The 20,060-nt window shown below is 48.1% G+C and overlaps 1 protein-coding gene and 1 long non-coding RNA gene across 4 annotated transcripts in view; one reads left to right on the forward strand and one right to left on the reverse strand.

Annotated features, from left to right (window-relative positions):
* Positions 1 to 5,566, forward strand: part of LOC113968938 — a 7,221-nt gene extending 1,655 nt beyond the window's left edge. The window contains exons 3-5 of one of the 3 annotated variants that reach the window (XR_003534683.1): positions 1,545 to 1,722; positions 3,983 to 4,160; positions 5,127 to 5,566. This is a non-coding gene — a long non-coding RNA (uncharacterized LOC113968938). Of the gene's footprint in view, positions 1 to 1,352; positions 1,723 to 3,982; positions 4,161 to 5,126 lie in introns of those variants that run through there. The other 2 variants (XR_003534681.1, XR_003534682.1) reach the window with 2 other exon arrangements.
* LEKR1 (leucine, glutamate and lysine rich 1) overlaps positions 5,560 to 20,060 on the reverse strand; it is a 31,119-nt gene continuing 16,618 nt past the window's right edge. Inside the window, exons 6-12 of the mRNA XM_027685937.1 lie at positions 14,072 to 14,153; positions 12,454 to 12,531; positions 12,020 to 12,223; positions 10,834 to 10,927; positions 8,365 to 8,517; positions 7,145 to 7,444; positions 5,560 to 6,039 (exon numbers count right to left, since the gene is read on the reverse strand). Of these exons, the coding sequence (XP_027541738.1) occupies positions 5,674 to 6,039; positions 7,145 to 7,444; positions 8,365 to 8,517; positions 10,834 to 10,927; positions 12,020 to 12,223; positions 12,454 to 12,531; positions 14,072 to 14,153 (1,277 nt within the window). The 3' untranslated portion in view covers positions 5,560 to 5,673. The remainder of the gene's footprint in view (positions 6,040 to 7,144; positions 7,445 to 8,364; positions 8,518 to 10,833; positions 10,928 to 12,019; positions 12,224 to 12,453; positions 12,532 to 14,071; positions 14,154 to 20,060) is intronic.

A 20,060-nucleotide genomic window follows, 5' to 3' on the forward strand; every position in this document is an offset into this window, starting at 1 on the left:
GGGAATGCTGTGCACACCCATTCCCGGGAATGCTGGGCACCCCTCACTCCTGGGAATGCTGCCGCTGCTCCCGCTGCGGTTCTGGGTTCGTTCTGTAGGTGGAAGTGTTGCAGAGCCCAGCTGAGCATTCCCAGCTGAGCATTCCCAGCTGAGCATTCCCGGGCTCTGCTGGAGCCCAGCACAGCAACCCCCAGGAGAGCTGGCAGGGAGGGGACGGGGTCCTGCCCCATGCAGGGGGTCAGACACTCAGCTGGCACCCGAATTCCAGCTGTGGGGATGGATGGGAAGCCTCGAGGGGTGATGTCACCCACCAGCCACGTGAGATACCCCAGAGCTGAGCAGTGACAGCCCATGGAACACTCCCTGTGCTGGGCTGTGCCAGCCGAGGGGGTCAGCCTGAATTACCCCCAAGGAGGGTTACAGTGGGGTCACTCAGCACAGCTGAGCTCCCCTGAGGGCCTGGCACAAGTTTCCCAGGGAAGCTGTGGCTGCCTCATCCCAGGAAGTGTCCAAGGCCAGGTTGGACTGGGCTTGGAGCAACCTGGGATAGTGGAAGGTGTGTGGACAGGACCTGCCCCTCCTCCCTCCACCAGCCCCGTGGAACAGCTCCCAAGGGCTGTGATTTCTGTCAAGGAAATCATTTCCCAGCAGCTACTGCAGAGAGAGCCCCGGGAAATACTCCAGGGATTGACCAGAGCTGTTGGCCTGGTCCTGCTGTTCCCCCAGAGCTCTGAGAGCCGTGGGAAGGATGATAACTGAGTCTCCAGGGGCCTTACCCACCCTGCTGGGGAAGGGTTTCTGTGCCCCAGTGAACTCCAGGTGAGTGGAGCAGCGGTTTAGATCCCACTGAGGCAGTTGCAGGTCCTGGGCAGCTCCTGGTGAGTGCCCTGTGCTGAGAAAGGAGCCAAGAGGGGAAATCAACGGCAAAAGGATCTCAACCACGTGAATCCACTGCAGGGCTCTCACCGGTTCAAACACACCCATCCACTGATTGCTGCATCTTCCCAAAATACCTTCCTGCCTGGGGACTGGTGTGGGGTGACCAGGAGCTGCCACCCGGGTTGGAGTGATTTGGGGGCTGGGAAGCCGAGGCTTTGTTCAGAAGCTACAGGCTTTTCTGTGCCACGACATCTCCGAAAAACAAACACCCTCAGCATCTCCAGTCAGCTGGAGATGGCTCAGAATTCCCCCTCGTGCTGAGGAGACACCTGCTCTGGTGACACATCGTGGAGAGGGAGGGCTGGGGCTGTCGCTGCCGCTCCTTTCGCGGGAATAAATCACCCCCTCTCTGCACCGGGAACATCCTCCCTCCCTCCCTCCCTCCCTCCTGCTCCGGGCCCCGGGCCAGCATTCCCAGCGCCCGGTGTTTGTATCCACACGATGTTCTGGACGAGCAGGACACGCGGGATGAGAGCACAGTAGTCGTTTGCCATCAAGGAAACCGCAAGCAACAAACAGAGATGTTATCTCTGACATCTGGTTCTGGTTTGGGGAGATCTGTCTGCCCGTGTTAATGGGATGGCTCGCGGCTGTTTTTGTTTTAGGACTCCTCGTGGGTTCCCTTGGCAACAGCGAAGCCAACACGGGGATAACAGCCTGGGAACACAAAGGCAGCACTGACACCCTTCCCCTCAGCAGCCAAGGACAAGAGCTGGTGACAGTGACCTTGGGACAGGCCAGCTCCATGGGAAGGTGTCCCCAGCCAACCCTTCAGCACCCCAGGTAAGAGATGTTAAGCAGCTGTGCTGGGGGGTTCCTGGGATAACAGCCCCCCAAAGCACATCCAAGTGCCTCCAGTTGAACCCTGCCCACGGGTGCTGAGCCTCCCCTGGGAGCAGCACTGGGCACAGGATAAAACCCAGGAGTTTGCTGATTACAAGACCAAGATGTGTTACTTTAAACAAAATCCCCAAAACAGACCCTGGGCTTTGGGTGAGAGGTGCCAACCCCTGTCCTGTGCCACAGAATCCTTGAATCCCAGACTGGTTTGTGTTGGAAGAGTTAAAGATCATCCAGTCCCACCTCCTGCCATGGGCAGGGACACCTTCCACTCGCCCAGGATGCTCCAAGCCCCATCCAACCTGGCCTTGGACACTTCCAGGGATGGGGCAGCCACAGTTTCTCTGTGTCCTGCTCACGCTCTCGGGGTTATGGTGATCTCGGGGTTTAAGGTCCAGGAATTGTTTTCCCTGGGTCGGGCACACCTGTCACTCCTCCCCATGGACTCTTTCCCTGGACATGGCTCCAGCAGGTTTGTAACATCCCTGCCCAAAGGGAGCCAGAGGAAAGGATTTCTCTGAATGTCTCTGAATATTAATTCATAGAAAATCCTGGTCTTGAGAGCCAACTTTTATCCAGGGATCAGAAATCCAAGTTCTCCCCCAGTGCAGCTTGGAGCAGATGAATTAATGCCTCGTTCAGCTCCAGTTACAGCTTCCAACCCCCTCCGGGGAGGTGCTGGTGTTATATTTAGAAGGAATCTACAAAAACAACCCCCCAAAAAGACATCAGCAAACAGAAGGAAGTTGGCAACAACTTCTGAGGCAAAGCTGCTACTTGGTTGCCCCTGTCTGGCCCTTCCCGGACAGTCTCAGCTGTTCCCGAGGAGCCTTTTCTGGGTCCTTTTCCCCCAAAGGCACACGTGGGTCTTTGTTGGGAACTTGCCGGTGATTGAAGTGACTCCTCGCTCCTGGTAACTCCAAACAAACACTGCGGCTCGTGCAGCACTGCCCGTGCTCAGGAAGCAGCTGGAGGGATGGAGGGAAGAGGCTGGGATGGATTCCCACAAAAGTGACTCACGGGAACACGTCCAGGAGCGGGGTCAGCGCCGGTTCCCGGGGAGGTTCCTCAGACATCTCCCCCTGCAGCTCCATCCCTGGAACCCAAACACAGCCTGGGGGGGGCCTCACCCCACCTTCTGCCAAGGAAAAGCTGCTCATCCATGGGCATGGGAAAAGGGGAGTAAAGGGAGAGCAGCGCACGGGTTACGGGGCCTGGAGGGACAGGACACAGGGAATGGGTTCCCACTGCCAGAGGGCAGGGTCAGGTGGGATACTGGGAAGGAATTCCTGGCTGTGAGGGAGGTGAGGCCCTGGCACAGGTTGCCCAGAGAAGCTGTGGCTGCCCCTGGATCCCTGGAAGTGTCCAAGAGCAGGCTGGATGGGGCTTGGACCAGTCTGGGATAGGGGAAGGTGCCCCTGCCTGTGGAATGAGATGAGCTTTAAGGTCCCTCCAACCCAAACCAGTCCGTGACTCTGCAGTTCTATGAACTTCAAAATACATTAAATGTGTTTTGGGAATAGGAGGATCCCCAAAAGAAACTGTTCCCTGTAAATTTCTGGGTTGGAGGAAGCAGCAAGCCCAGGTTTTAGAGGCAAAAAGGACTCATTGTTCTGACAGCTGGAAATCAACTGATTTTTAGAAGATATAAAAATGTGCTCAGAGCTTATCGTGAGCTGGGAGCAGCTCACAGGGCAATGCCAGATGCTCCTTTTTCCACCACACAAATTTTATTTCTGGTGTCAAAATCTCTCCAATATTAATCTCTGGCAGGGCCGTTTTCATTATCCCATCCCAATTCATTTGTGCTCTGCTGGGAGGATGAAAGCCCCACATTAGTGCTCAGCCTATTAATTTATAGTTTTCTCCCTGTTGCAGCTGCTTTTGGAGTTTATTCTTCCTCCAGCAGGACACACTGAACCACCTGTAACCAGCAAAGATGAAATCCAACATTGGATTTCCATCATGTAAATAAGCCCCCATTAAAAAAAAAATAAAATTAAAGGGAGCGTCTCAGAAATTTTCCCAATTTCATCCTTCTGCTCTTTTTTTCAGTATTAAAAACACACAGTGCAAAGGAAGTCAGTCTGTCTTTTATTCTGGTTAATATATTTTAATGATATGTGGCATCAACTGGCTCCAGTTTCTATTTCATGCACTTTTGATGCTGCTGAGGAAAATTAAGATGCTTTTTTTCCTGCAGTCTAATTTCTTCCTTTGTGGAAAAACTCCACCTGCAAGGCACAGGCTGGATCCCAGATCCTACAACACCTCAGAGCAAGGGCTCTTCGTCATCTTTAGTCCACGAGGCACATCAGCACTTTGGTTTGTGATTTCCCAGTGGGAATGAAAGCTGGACACACATGGGAAGCACATCTATGGTAAGTGATAATCTAATTTCCTACTGAAGGAGCAGCAGGACCAGCCATGGGCTGGACTCTTTCTGTGGAGAACATTAAATTCTGGGCAACTTTCAGTGGAAAATTGCCCCACCATGAGGCTCTGACTGACTGCTTGAAATCCCACTGCTCCCTCTTGTCCTGGCACTTGTTATCTGGGAGAAGAGACTGATCCCACCCGGCTCCACCCTCCTGGGAGCTTTACTAGGGGCAAGTTTGGCCCCAAAGGTTTGGCCAAGCCATAGGTGAGGTTTGGTGCCACAGGGAGCCCCAAACCAGCACCACTGACCCTGCCCAGAGGAACCAGCCCTGGCACGGTGGGATTAACCCTTCAGGGAAAGGTTTAGGGCTGGAGGAACTCCTGTTCCACATCAGGCAACAGCACCAGCTCTGACAGGGGCAAAGAGGAGCCTTTCCATCAGGGAAGGACACGACACCCTGGAGCCATGGGATGTTTTCTCCAAGGGAAGGGCTGGAATGCTGCCATGGCCCCGGGGGCAGATCTGTTCCAAGCCTGGAGATTTGTTTAGTGCTCCCTGGTGCCAGGAGTCCTGGAGTGCAAGGTCTCTGACACCACTCCTGTGAGAAATATTCCCTGCAGGAAGCTCCATTTCCTAAAAATCCAGTGCTGTGATGAGGTGTCCACGTGCTTGGGGCACTTTGTACTGCTGCCTTTAACCCCGGGACAAAACCAGCCTGGAAACTCTCCCTGCCCTGGAGACATTCCTGGAGCTGGTTTCACAGGCCAGTCCAAGAGCTTTCCTGACATTTCCGTATTTTGCTCATTGCTGAGCAGCAGGAGCTCTGGATTCCTGGGAGGGAGGGGGAGAAGGGAAATATTTGTTCTCCACTTGGTTTGGATCCAGGGTTCAGACCTTCCCTCATGTTCCAAACGTTGTCCTGTGTCTCTCTCCTCACTTTCTGTGCTGTTCCTCTCTGGCCACACAGACTTTACTACGGCTGCTGCCACAGGACAGAAACAGGGAGCTGGTGGAAGAGAGCCTGGATTTTAAATCATGGAATCACAGACTGGCTTGGGCTGGAAGGAGCTTAAAACTCATCTCATTCCACCCCTTGCCATGGGCAAGGACACCTTCCACTAGCCCAGGTTGCTCCAACCCCCATCCAACCTGGATCCTATGAGGATTGGCCATCATTCCCTGCCCATTGGCAGGGAGTTGGAACTGGATGAGCTTTAAGGTCCCTTCCAACCCAGACCTTCTGGGATTCCATGGTTTTAATTCCACCTCTGAAGATGTGCCCCTCTGGGAGAGACTCTTCTGCTACTTTTCTACTCTTGAAACATAAACAGCATTTCATTACACGATTAATAAACCCGTGGACAAACCAACATTATTGCAACAGAAATAAATAAAAATTTAACTGAATTTCAAGTGGTAGAAATGGATGGATTGCACTGGCAAAGATTTGCCCCCGGTGTCCACAAGCCAAGGGTCCTTTGAAGGCCTGGATGGTTTCCCAGGCTGTGGAGGTGTCATAGCTGGCTGGGCCGGCGGGTTATCCCGGGAATGCTCCTGCTCCTGGGCTCGGGGAGCGAGGCCGCCCTTCCCCGGGGGGCGTGGGGAGGGCTGGGCCCCGCCGATCCCAATCCCGATCCCAATCCCGGGCTGTGCCGGCCGGCGGCGGCTCCCTTGGCGGCTCTGGGCATTCCCAGGGCTCCGGAGAGCCGCAGGTCCCTGGTGGGAGCGGGGCCGGGCCGGGAGCGGGGCCAGGGCGGCCCCGGGAAGGTCCCGCTGAGCCTCCGCAGCTCCAGCACCTGCTCGCGGGCCCTGCTGAGCGCGGCCGTGAGCCCGCAGCGCTCCTCGCACTCCCGCCGCACCGTCTCCTGGAGCAGGGAATTCTGCAACACAAACACACGCTTGGCACGGGCTCGGGGCACGTGGAATGTGTCCCGATCCCCTCCTGCCCTCCCGGGGCACTCCCGGGGCACTCCTGGGACACGGCAGCGCTTCCAGCCCAGCCGCTCCCTCGGGAGTCGCTGGGAAACCTGAGGGAAGTGCTCAGGAGCCATCCCTGCTCTGCTGCCCGGCTGGGAGCTGGGAATGCTGCTCCTGGGAAGGTTCAGTGCCACTGCACCACCTCCTTCTGACCCCTTCCTACATAACCCTCCGAGCTGTGTGGAATCATGGAATCCCTCGGGCTGGAAAGGCCACCGAGTCCAACCGCTCTGCCAAGGCCACCCCTGATCCATGTCCCCATCCCAGGGCAGGGCAGGACTGACAGACCCATTGCCAACATCCCTCCAATTCACCCACACTGTTCCTGAACCTTTTCCAAGGAAGACATAAATACCAACCCCGGCCCTAATTCATTTTGAAGAGTTTAATTTTCGCTGTTTCCCAATTTTTTTCTGCCACTGAATTGCTTTGGACATTCCAGCCTAATCTTATCTGCAGTCCCTGACTGCACATTTCTCATGGAGCAGCACAGCTCTCTCCTCCCTTCCCATCCTATTCCAAGCATTCAGCAAATGCTTGAGGTCAGAATATCCATCACTCCAGCTCCCCTTTGCAGTGGGGTCATTTCCATGCATTCCTGTGTCAGGGAACGTGGCTGGGCTGGGGGGAGGTGGGACACAGTTCAAAGAGTGGGAAGTGAGAAATGTCCATGACTTCCACTCCAAAAACATGAGGAATTCTTTGTTGTTCACTCATGTTTGTGTAGCATAACTGAGGCTACAGGCTGAGAAAGAAATGTCCTGCAGGACTTGAAAAATATAAATATTGTTCAATAAAACACAATAAACCCCCAGTTTAAGTGTTTGCTGAATTAAAACTTCCTGTATTTAGTAATCTACTGTATTTATGAAATTATCAAGGTCTTGCTCTAGGAATCTTTGCACTTCAATGGGTTTTCTGGTCTGAAATACAGACACTTTGAATGATGTTAGAAATCACATGTCTCCAAGTAAAAATAGCCAGGCATTTCCTGGGTCATGTTCCTACCTCCTCCTGGACTTGACTCAAGCTGTGAATCAGCTGTGTCCTCTCCTGGGTTAATTTTTCCAGTTCATCTGACTTGTGCTTCATTTCTTTCCTCAGTTTATCCAGAAATGATTCATTGTTGTTCTTTTCCATCGTCAGCTGAAATTCAAGTTCACTGATCAGTCTTTTAAGGCTCTGAATTTCTTTCTCCTTGTCTCCATCTTTCTCTGCAAGTTTCATCTGGGCATCCTGGAGTTTCTTCTCGAGGATTTCTGTCTCCATCCTTAAGCTCTTGGTGGCACTGGATATTAAACCTGGTATCTGCACGAGATCAGACAAAAACTGCATTCACCTACAGTCAGTATTTTTGTACAGAGAGAATTAACATCAGACAAATGTTGACTTGAGCAAAAAACCAACAAATTCAAACACGTGTTCTCAGAGAGAAAAAAATTGCTTTGAATTTACAGAATGCCCTCAGAGGGTGTCAGAGAGCTGTAATTAATCAACACTGGGAACAGAGAGATTAATTAGTATGTTCAAGACCAAACAGAGAAATTGAGGTAAAAATGGGAAAATTTCAAGTCAGTGTTTCTTCAGGGTCTTAAAATCACAACCAAATATTTGTCAAGTGAACAAAGGCAAAGTGTTCTTTTCATCTCTAAAGCATCATGCAACGCCACAACTTTTAAATAATGGTGTAATTTCATCAAATTCCTTTTTCCTCAGATTTCTCAAGAATTGTATCAAATCCTTTGAAAAGGTTATAGATAAAATTGTTGAATTTCTACATAAAACTAAAAATCTGGAGCTCTGGGGAGCTGGGAATGGCCAACCCCATGTGGTGCCACCTCCAGCAGAGCCCAGAAGGTGGGAACTGGCCCTTTGGGAAGGGAAAAACCACGTGGACGGGTTTGTGGGAGCTCATCATAGTCTGAAACAGTCCCAAGGTTTTGCAAAATGATGATGTCAAGATTGAAAACTGAAATCCAGGGACACAGATGGGTAGAGAAAATACGACAATAAAGAACTTCCACACCATTTCACTTGAACTGGAATAGTTATTTTTTGCCTGTTCCATTAAAAAAAAAAAAAATATAGGTCATATATTAAGGGGAAAAATACTGTATCATCTAGACAGAGGATGACACATAAAGGGGGGTTTTATTCCTTCCCATTCCGGTTTTCAACGGTTTTATCTGATCTGCTGCCACGGGAGTTTTCTCCTGAGCATTCCACACCTTCTTCTGCAGCTCCTCATGGTCTCGCTGGTACTTTGTGATCAGCTCCTGCTGTTTCTGCCTCTCCAGGTCCAGCTCCACCCTGGCCTCCTCCTTGACCTTCAGAATTGCCTCTTTCTGCCGAGCCTCTCCTTTGGCCAGATCCTTTTCCAGCTGGGGAACGACAGGGTTTCAGTCACAGGGAGCAGCCCAACTTCAAACATATTCCCTTTCCAACAGGGCCTTGAGGGAAGTGATGGGGAATTTGGCAGCCTGAGATTCTGGGCACTGAACAAACACTTCCGACCCACTGGAGCCTGGCCAGGGAATGCTCCCGCTGCCGCCGGACGGCTCCTGCTCCAGAGCTCACTGAGCTCACAGCCCAGGAGTCTCCAGAGGCTCTGGATCCCTAAATTTAGGCAGCTGGACTTCACACTGAATCACTATGAACACACTGAATTACAAAGCCCTTGGCTGGGTCCTGAACCAGATGATCCTGCTGGAAGGGTTTGCTCTGGAGGTGAAACTCTGCCGGCACCAGTTCCAAAGGCAGCAAAATGACACAGCCACAAAGTCACGGAATGGGGTGGGTCAGGAGGGACTTTAAAGCTTGGAAATACCAGAAATCCAGGGAAAGGAGCATCAGAGGAACCTCCCCAGAGCCTCTCAGACACCTGTGCTGTGCCAATGGGTCACTGCCCAGTCGAGGCTCAAAAAATGAAGAAGCCAAAGTGAACGAGTTCCAAATTCTGGGTAAAACATCCCAGCCCTGAAAGCATCTCAAATAATTAACATCAGAAACTCAAACCTGAAAGTTCAGCCATCATTTCCTGAATAGAAGAGCCTGGCTTCTGGAGGAAATACTGAAGGCTGTACTTAGGAAAATACTTTTCCTGACCCAGGATGTTAATGTTCTATTTGTGCAGGCTGGGTTCTAATGGATTTAATTGCACCAGGCTGAGAGGCACGTTAAGTGCACAACTCCAACCCAATTACTTCAAATTATTAAAAGAAGAAAAGCCCAGAATGAGCTTAATTACAATTATCTTAATTTCACATACTAATTATGAGCAAAAGTATAACAAATCTCCCTAACTGTTTTCTCTGGAGGGAAAAGATAAACGGGAAATATTTTCATTATTTTTTAAAATAAATATAGAGGCAATTATGGGGTGGAATAGGTGCAAATTCCCCACTAAGGTTTAGCTTAAAATTGGTATATTTTTAAGATCCTCAAAGCAGACTCTTCCTCTTCTTCTCCTTCTCCTCCTTCTTCTTGTTATTGTTATTATTTTAATGATATAATATATTAGTGTTATTACTATACTAATGATAATAACAATAAATGAAAACAATTCCTGGTTTATCTGTATTTTAAACAGAAATCTTGCCCACTTGCTGCTCCCAATGGCACAGTGACCCAAACCAAACACTGTCCCTTTATCACGTTGTTGATTTTTTGGTTGCTGAGCACATTTTTGGAGCCCTTCCCTGTGCTGCATTTTAATGATCCCAAAGCTGTAATTGCTCCCTCTCTCCCTCCCACCAATCTTTATCTGGTTCCCATGTCAGGCTGAACAACACTCTGTGATTATGGAGCCAGTGTGATCTCCTTCCCAAATTACACCCTGTGACACGGAGGTGAAGATGTTTCCAAAGGGATGGAACTGATCTTAATTGCTACCAGTCCCCAGATCTTCCAGAGACTCAGTAAAGCCTTCAGACACTCATCACCCACTGAAGCAAAAAATACAGTCACTTCAGTCACCAATTATGTCAGGATTAAACCAGACAAGTCAGAATTATTGTTCAACTCTGCTTTTAAATTTTCCTTCACATATAAATATATATATTTTTTAATTTCCTGTGTTCGGTTTGGGGTTTTTTGGTGCTCGTGGCAGAAGCTGCAGATGAGAACACAGCTCACACAGTGGCAGCTGTTTATGGTAAACAGCTTCCCAAATCCCACTGGAGGAGACTGGCAGGAAAACTCCTTGTACAAAGGATATTGTTGACCAGCTGTGGTTGCCCCTGGATCCCTGGAAGTGTCCAAGGCCAGGTTGGACGGGGCTTGGAGCAACCTGGGATAGTGGAAAGTGTCCCTGCCCATGGCAGGGGGTGGGGCTGGATGGGCTTTAAGGTCCCTCCAACCCAAACCAGTCCATGGTTTTATGATTCTATGAACTTCAAAATACATTAAATGTGGTTTTGGAAATAGGAGGTTCCCCAAAACAAACTTCCCGTAAATTTATGGGTCTGAGGAACCAGCAAACCCAGAGTTTATGGGCAACAAAGACTCGAGTGTTCCTGACAGAAATCAACTGATTTTTGGCTGAGTCTCTTCCAACCCAGAGCATTCCATGATTCCATGATTCCACGATTTCAGGACACCTGGCACTTGAGGAGATCAGTCCCTGCCTCACTGTGGCAAGTGAAAAAACCCCAAATAAAGCCGGAGGCAGAGGGTGCCAGGGGCCCATCCAGGGTTACCTTCTCCCTCCAGGTCTCCTCACTCCTCATCTTCTGCCTCAGCGCTTCCTGCAGCTGCTCCGTCCTGGTCTGGTGGGAAACCACCATCAGCTCCCTGGAAACCACAACAACTGGATGTGAGGATGAGCTCCACCCACAGGGGTGCAATTCCTCTCCCTTCTGTCCAGCACTCTGTGCAATAACCCCCAGGAATCCTGACTGGAGGCACAGCGGGATCACTCCTCAGCATTCCCACAGTGGCTCCATGAATTCTGTGTTTCACAGAAGATGCTGCAGCTCATCTTCCTTCCACCTCAAACCAGATCTTAATATTTCTTCAACATTTCTCAAGTCAAATTTTGATGAACACAGAAAACCTTACACTATTCAAACCAGAAATAGCACTTAGTGAACTGGGAACAACTGCCATCATTGATTAAAAAATTGTGGGGTGTTTGGAATTAAAACCACTGAGTGCTTTCTGTTGTTAAGTTACTGTTTGTTATGTGATGCCTTGTAAAGCAAAACTCCTGAAGAGCTTAAATTCTCGTAATTTATGTTATTAGCAACTTGTACACCATAAAATGCCATAACTATTCCAATACTCCAGGCTCTTGGATACGATCTGGTACTTGGTGAAGTGTAAGGGCAACTTCCCACCAGTTCAGCCTGATTTTGAAGGTTCTCAGCTATGAACAAAGTTGCCTTTTTCCCTGGAATTACTTGTCAGATGTGGAAAATAAAGCACTGAGCTTCTGAGGATTGTTTTCCCCAGAATGGCATCTCCTTTGAGTGCCTTTGCTTTTAGACTTACCAACCCAAACCCATACTTTTTAATTACCTTGACCATAATCTACATACCCAGTTTCATTCCTGACAACCACGGGCTCGTTGTGACCATTTAAAAACGCCAAGAGGCACCAAGAGGGTTTTGTATTTAGAGATAAATGTAAGGAATATTCCCTGTGCCTCTGGCACAGCTGGAACAGCTGCCCCAGAGGGGTGTTCAGGGCTTTGATTAAGCTCGAGCTGAAGCCCTGGAGAGCCAAGCAGGGCTTTTCTCCTCCTATTTTTTTAATAGCATTTTTATTTTTCTCTTTTTTTTTTCCATTAAAGTTTTGTTTCTCTTTCAATAATTAAAAAACCAATCAGATGAATTCCAAACTGTCAGGAACTTTCAGGGTCACTTCAGCCCAGCTCCCATTACCTCTCCTGTTTCAGCATCACCACCTCCTCCTCTGTTTGGCTCAGCAGAGTTTTCAGGGTCTCCAGTTCACTCTCTGATCGCCCAGTTCTTCTTTTCAGGTCTTCTTCTTTCCTCTCCTTCTCAGCCACTTCCTCCTGTAAATGTTTGCAGACTTGTTGGCAGATTAGAAGGGATTCCTCCTTTTCCTTGAGCTCTTTGGTGAGCCTGCAGATGAAGTAAGAAAGTATCAGCATTGGAGTGACTGTATTCTTGGTTACAGACAGAAATAGAAAATTAAATATTAGACAAAAAAAAAGTATGTATTTGTTACAAAGTTAAATTTAATGACTTCACGGAAAAATAGAAAAAATATTGCATAAAATTGCTTTAAAATCATACCATTTTTGCTCTCCTGCTCAGAAATAGATATTATGAAATATCATTTCAGCATTTACCTTGACTCAGAAATTCCGTTTTCATATTTCATCTTTTTCAGTTCATTCTGACAGACTTCAAGTTCTGTTGATTTCATCCTAAAAAACATTCCAAAAAGCATGTTATCCAAAGAAATGAGCCTGTGCTCCTGCACAACCTGGACATCACTTCTGGGTGTATTACCCAACTTGCATTTTCTATTTCAGTCAAAAGGCCACAAACAGAAAGTTCTTTCAGCTCCAGGTGAGATTTGTCATAATTGGAAGTTCCACTTCCATTGTCATCTCAGCCTGAGCAGGATCACAAATGTTGCAAACAATGATGAAAGTTTTGAGAAAAAAATTAATAAAATTGAACAAATAGCAATCTTGTAGGTGAAAGGGCTGGAAACTTTGCAGGTTTTGTGTCATTATGTCATCATTTCACCAATTAATAACCATGGTTAAGCTTCATATTTACATTTAAACAGATATAGAATATGTTATTCTATGAAATTGTGCCCATATTGCATTGAAATTTTAATATTACATTTGGAAAGCCCTCCCTGGTTATTTAACCATGTCCATGACATCTTTTTTCCACGCTCAATCCTTACATTATCACTAAAATACGTTGTTGCTAAGCATTCCAAATATTTGCCACTGGGCTGTGGTCAGACCCCTGAATACAGGAACTGAAACCAGAAAGTGCAGAGCAGAACAGCCTGAACCCTGTTTAAATTTCAGGAAAACACGGGAAAGGAGGGATGACAGCTGGTCTTGACATTGGCAGAACCAATTCCTTACTCTTGAGCTAAATCTCTGAGCTGGGACTGGGCTGAAGATGGAGCTCTGTGAGCTTCTCTTTCCAGGCACCTGCTGCAGTTGGCTCTGACAAGGAGCTGGTGACAGCCTGTTGTGGGTGACATTCTATTGTAGATGACATTCCATTGTTGGAGACATTCTATTGTTGGTGACAGTCTATTTTTGATGACAGTCTTTTTTTTTGCTCTATTAATTTATGTTTTGCTCATTCTTCATTAAAACACAGGCATGGCACAGTGAAATTCCAGCGGGGCAGGATACTGGGGTGTGGGGCAGAGTCACAGCAAACTCACACTTGGGGGGCAGATAAAGAAAGAAATCAGAGCCACTGATTAAATACTAAACTTTGTGATTCGTTTTACGGCAATAAAAACCTTCTATCCCAAACCTACAGTGTAAAATCCCTGAATCTCAGACTGGTTTGGGTTGGAAGGGACCTCAAAGCCCATCCTGTCCCACCCCTGCCATGGGCAGGGACACCTTCCACTGGCCCAGGTTGCTCCAACCTGGCCTTGGACACTTCCAGGGATCCAGGGGCAGCCACAGCTTCTCTGGGCAACCTGTGCCAGGGCCTCCCCACCCTCCCAGCCAAGAACTCCTTCCCAATATCCCATCTAACCCTGCCCTCTGGCACTGGGAAGCCATTCCCCCTTGTCCTGTTACTACATTTCCTTGTAAAAACACCACTGCTTAGAAATCATAACATGAGGAAAAAATATTTCCTCTGCTGGTCAAAACCTTCTCAAATCATCGTGACAAGCAGCACTTGGTGGAAAGCAGTGGTTTGGTGCCTCTTTCTGTGCAGTGGGGAAGGATCCAGGGATGGGAACCTTACATTAACAGCTTCTTGTAGTGGTCCAGCTCGGCCGTCACCTTCTGCAGCTGCAGCCCAGTTGTCTCCACTTGATTTGTTAAATCTGAAAGCAAAAACACAGGGTTTGTGTCTCCAGCTATTCTAAAATAATTCACCTTTGTCCACACTGTGGTTTGTTTCCACCTCAGACCCACGGATCCCCAGTCCCACCTCATACAGGAGCTGTCACATCCATCCCCAAACTATCAGCCTTCAGAAAGAGTTTTGGAAGAGAAAGTTCAAATTTCCTTGGCCTTGGCTAAGCCCTTGCAAAAAATGATGGAAGTTATTTATAGAAGCACCTTCTACCCCACCTGCCACGGATGCCAAAACAAATGAACCATATTTTTGCATAACACACCTGTGATACCAAGTCCTTGGGTGCTTTGCTTCCATGAAATCAATGGAAGGTGGGTTGAGGTCAGCCGTGCTCAGTGAAGGTCGTGTGTGACCACAGCAAGTGGTGAGAGCAGCTCAGCTGCTCCTCAAAACCCCTGGCAACCAGCAGTTTATTATCCTTCATTACCTGTTTCAGTTCTGTGCCTGGAAAGCCAACCTTGTTTTCCCTGGGTTCCCTGGGAATGAACCACAGAACATCCATCCCGTGCTGAACCCGCCGAGATAAATCCCCGGTCACCGTTAATCCCCTTGTTTGTGTGACTCTGTTCTGGCCAAAACTTCCTCTCAGCTGTTTTTAAGGCTTCCCTGAGAAACTCCCCTTGTCACCAAAGCCCTGCAGCCCCTCTGCCATCCAACCCTGCCCAGCAGACCCCGGCCCAAGCTGGGATGGTCGGTGGCATCCTCCCCCCTCTCCGAGCGGGACGTCGTGGCCACGCACACCCAGGACACACCAAGACCACCTGAAGCCCCTTCTGCTTCCTCCCCCTGGGCCTCCCCCAGCAGTGGATTGCCCTGCACCCTCCTCCAAGGCCAAAGAACCCAACTTTCATTTCCTGTCATCCATCCTGACACTGCCTCGTGGAGCCAAGGGCTCGGAATTCCACAGAAAAAGGGGAAACTTTGGCTTCAGCTGCCAAGCAGATGTGAGGCAGAGCACGGGGAACAACCTCACCCCCAGAGCAGGAACGTGACTTTGGGAGGACAGATTGAGCCCAGATCACTGTAGCTGGACAGCAGAGAGAGCAGAGCCCCTGCCCTCCTCACAGGCTGCTGAGGAGAAGGTTTACCCAAACATCTGACAATTTTTGAATTTGTATTATAGGAGATCTCTGGCAATCATTAATAACTGTGGCATTTTTTCCTCTTCCTCCATCTGGGAATATGGACACAAGTTCTGGGATAAAGGAAAAGGAGAGGGATGATGCTTATTTTGGTTCTAGTGCTTTGGGTGGTCCCTTCCAGTGCTGTTTCTTCTTTCACTCAATCTGTTTTCAGAAGTTTTCGTATTTACTGAGCAGGGACAGGAGTTTTTCATGAGGGAGTAGATGGATTTAATTACACAGATGGTTTCTGCAAGTTTTCTCTAGGGAGAATTCCCACCAAAGTCACCAGGAGAGTAGAAAGTCTGGGGAATCAGACCCACACCCACAGAGACTAAATAATAGAGATTTCAATGAAAAACATGGTGAAATAAGAAATTAAATAAGCAGAATGGTAATACAAATGAAAACTTATGCTGAAAACTTGCTGAATAGAGAAAAATATATTCAAATGACTATGTAAAAATGTTCTCTGGTAATGAAAATAAAGCACATTGCAAAACATGCAAAGCCAACGGAAAGCATCGAGGCTCTGCAAGACTGATACTCACTTAAAAACCTTCAGTCCAAAACCATCTCAGTACCATTGGTGTTTAATTTTAGTTATTTTTGTGACTCAGAAAGGATCTCACCGTAGTCATTAACCTTGCAGTAACCTTTCAGTGGGACTCTGCTGTGACAGAGACCGAGGGGACACAGCACAGAACGTGCACAGGGACATGAAGAACCAAAGAAACAGAACCAAAGCTGCTTCCTCTTCCTTGGGTGAATTCCCATCAGTGCAGCCTCAAAACACCCAGCACGGAGCCTGCCCACAACTGGCTTTCAGGAATTCAGCCACCCAGTTTGCATCCATGGGCACAGGCTCCAGATTCTGGTGGGAAATAGCAACAACTGGTAAAGTTTTCAGAGAAAAATAAAACAAATAGGCAGTAAGCAGCCACTCTGGAAGCCATCAACTGCCCAGCTAATTCCTAACAGATTCCCAGGGAGATCAGATCAGAAGCATGCATGATAGAGCTGTGTAATTATCTACTTTTCCTGCAAAACCTACAAAAAACCCCAAGATAATTTCTGACAATCTTGGTCCCATCTAACTAAAAGCTCAGTGGTTTACACACATGTAAGGAAAGGATGACTATTTGTCCATACTTAAGACTTTCTAGGGAGGTTCATGTGCACAGCTCAGATAGATCAGAGAATCCTCACAGAATCCCAGAATGCTTTGGGTGGGAAGGGGCCTTAAAGCCCATCCAGTGCCACCCCCTGCCATGGGCAGGGACACCTTCCACCAGCCCAGGTTGCTCCAAGCCCAACCTGGCCTTGGACACTTCCAGGGCTGGGGCAGCCACAGCTTCTCTGGGCAAAACCTGTGCCAGGGCCTCCCCACCCTCACAGCCAAGAATTCCTTCCCAATATCCCATCTAACCCTGTCCTCTGGCAGTTTGAAGTCATTCTCCCTTGTCCTGTCACTCCATGCCTTATAAACAGTCTCCCTCCATCTTTCCTGTAGCCCCTTCAGGCACTGCAAGGCCACAATTAAGTCACCCCAAAACTTCTCTTCTCCAGACTGAACAATCCCAACTCTCCCAGTCTTTCCTCACAGCAGAGGTGCTCCATTTCTCTAATCAACTTGATGACACTTCTCTGGACTTGCTCCAACAGTTCCATGTCCTTCCTGTGCTGGGGATTTGGCACTGGGGATGTGCAGACCCCAACCAGCACCTGAGACCCAGAAGCCCAGCACAGCAGGTCCTGGCAGTCAGGGTGGAACCTGTTCCGTGTCAGTGAGTCTCTGGTCTAAAATGACTGTGCCTACCAAAAATAAATGCATGTCTACAGAGCCCACGTGTTTTCAAGGTGAGAAACCCAGCCTGCTCCTCACTGCCTGCCTGGGCAGACAAGAGGAGCTGCTCCTTCCCCACATCTCTGCAGCACACAGAGAACGGCTCAGGGAGGGATTGGTTTCATTTTCCCTTCATTTCAGCGTGGTTTGGGGAAAATCAGGCAGCTACTTTGGTGTGCACAGGACAGGCTCTGACTCATCCCACAGTCACTGTGCCATAGGGCAGCTCCGGCCACGCTCCCACTGGGAAGCACAAGGGCTGCGTGGGCTCCACGTGTGCCCTTGTCCTGCCCACCATGAACTCAGGGCACTGCCAGCAAAATTGTAGGGCCAGAAGAATCCCAGACTACAGCATTTTTTATTTTATCAAGCTTTATGGAATTCTCATCCCAGTTCAGGCACAGCTTCATGGACCTCTGGGATGGCAAAGCTCACCCTTCAGCCCAGAGCAGAATCTCTGCCAAAGCCAGACCTGTGGGTTTGTTCAGACCCAAGGCTGGAGGGTCTCCTAGCCCTGCAGTCAGTCCCTCTCCAGCTTTCTTGGATCCCCTTTAGGCACCAGAAGGGGCTTTAAAGTCTCCCTGGAGCCTTCTCTTCTCCAGGCTGAATATTCCCAGGTCTCCCAGCCTGTGGCCACAGGAGAACGTGGATTCCTGCTTTTCCTCCAGAAGCAAAGTGAGGCCCTTCTGTAAGTAAGTCAAACTCAAACAGAGCCTCATCCCAACCCCTCCCTGAAGGGAACTTGGGTGCTGTTTTCCATCCTATTCATCTGCTTCCTCTTCCACTGTGAGGCTGTTGAAAAGCACTAATGAGCCATTGCCTCGTCACACTCTGCTCCAGCACCAGCCCTGCATTCCCCGGCTCTCCCCCTTCCAACTCTTCCTACCGCAGCTGGAATTCATAAAAAATATATTTCAACAGCACTTGGAGCATGAAAAGTGGCTGTTTGAACTGCAGCCTACCTAAAACTGCAGGAAACTATTCCCTCTTTGGATTTTCAAAGCTCTCCAAAGAGGTCTTTATAGCAGCATTAAAGGCACTTCACCGGGATGAAAACACTGCTCCTTCTTTCCGTGAGCAGTGCTAACATTCCCCAATCCAAGCTCCAGCCCCTCCTCCAGCTGCCTGCAAGTTTCCATCATCTCTCATTATGTCAGCAGACCACTAAGTTTATATTTAGGAACTGAAGTAGCCCATGGAGCACGAGCACCAAAAGATTGAAAATTCACATTTCATGTGCATCACCAGCAATTTCAGCCCATAAAGGGGTAAAGCCTGAAACTATAAATGAGCTAGAGAAAAACCACAAGGCCTCTGGGAAGAAAAATGATTCTTTATCTGTGATTAAGTGGAGGAAAGGATTTGGCTGGTAATGAAACGAAAGCACAAGGCTCAGCTCCTCTCTTTGAGGAGCACGTGCTGCTGAAGCTCTGCTGCTCCCAGCCCTAAAGACACACAGACACCATCCCAATTATTGATTTTTAGTTTTGTGAGTCTTTGATTAGGCAATTATTCACCAGACCTTACCCTGTGCTGAGCATTTGGCAAGACCTGCCCTCTCCCTCTCGCTGGGTGATGCTCTGAGAGGCTGAAAAGGGCTGTGACACCAACAAACCGAACCCACAAATCCCCCCCCAAAGGGAATTTTCAGGAAGTCACAACAAGCACGAGCACAAAGAAACAACAGTTGAAACTACTGCTTAGTTTCTGCTCTTGCAAATGCCTGCTATCACAGGAAATAGTCAATAATCTACAGTTCTATGATAAATGAGTCAGAGAAGAATCAAAAATATTGGCTGCTGAAAGGAGAATCCTTAAAAAAATGGAAATCACAAATCCTGGTGGTTTGGGGTTTTTTCCCCTGGAGCATTGAACTATTTCAGTACCAAAGAGGGATGTTAGAGTAGTTTGGGGGAGGAAAAAAAAAGCAAAATAAACCATCAAACCAAGCTCCCCCAAACCCACGGACACTCTGGATCCAGCTGAGTTCCTACACCCTGACTTTGGACAGCATAAATCCACTCCCTGGAGCTGATTTCCACCAAGGCTGTTGTTTGTTCCCACTAACTTATTTTAATGCATTGGCAAACTCATATTTAATGCTAGTTTATGAAGAAAATCATGTTTTATATTTCAAAGAGAACATTTTTATCAGCAGTGCATTAACTGGGTTTATTACCCAAATCCAGCAACATGTTCCCTAGGCCAGACCCCTTCAAATCCTCATGGATTTGTGTTTTAATGACCCACTCAGGAAGGGCAGAATCAAAATGCCTGAGCCAGCACTTTTCCTGCCTTGAAATCTTCTGGATATCCACATCAAACCTCTTACTGCTCCTTAATAACTGATTTATTATCAAGTAACTGCTACATTTTTATTAATACATTTAAAAATGCCTCACATATGCCTCAGCATCAACCAGTTTAGCTGAGCTTTTTACTGTTCATTAAGGTCTTGCAGAGTCCTAATACTCTGTATGAATTCCATCTCTTCTAGCTGTGTTTTCTCTACAAAATGTCCACTATTTCAAGTTTCACTGCAAATTTTCAATTCTCTTTATAAACATAAACAAGCAGCTTCCAAAATATTCCTTTGAAGTGGACAGGGATTAAAAAAAAAGGACAACCCCAGAGATGGTAGGTCTTGGTTAAGTCTCACATCAATGCCAGCAGTGAAAATTAATAAATAAGAGAGCATGGATAAAGCTTTTTCAGAATATTCTAACATTTCAGGTTGATTTCAAGAGCTTTCCCTTCCAATTATGTCACATGAAAGTGAAAAATGGGGATTTAGTTCAAGAAATCCCATGTTTTTTTCTCATCAAAACCATAACTCTCTAGTTGTTCATATTAACACTGAATTCCCAGAGCAGCAGAACTGGTGAGAGGTGGATCCCAAATGCCC

This window comes from Neopelma chrysocephalum, unplaced genomic scaffold (assembly GCF_003984885.1).
Source record: "Neopelma chrysocephalum unplaced genomic scaffold, ASM398488v2 Primary Assembly neopelma1_69, whole genome shotgun sequence".
Classification (NCBI taxonomy): Eukaryota; Metazoa; Chordata; class Aves; order Passeriformes; family Pipridae; genus Neopelma; species Neopelma chrysocephalum.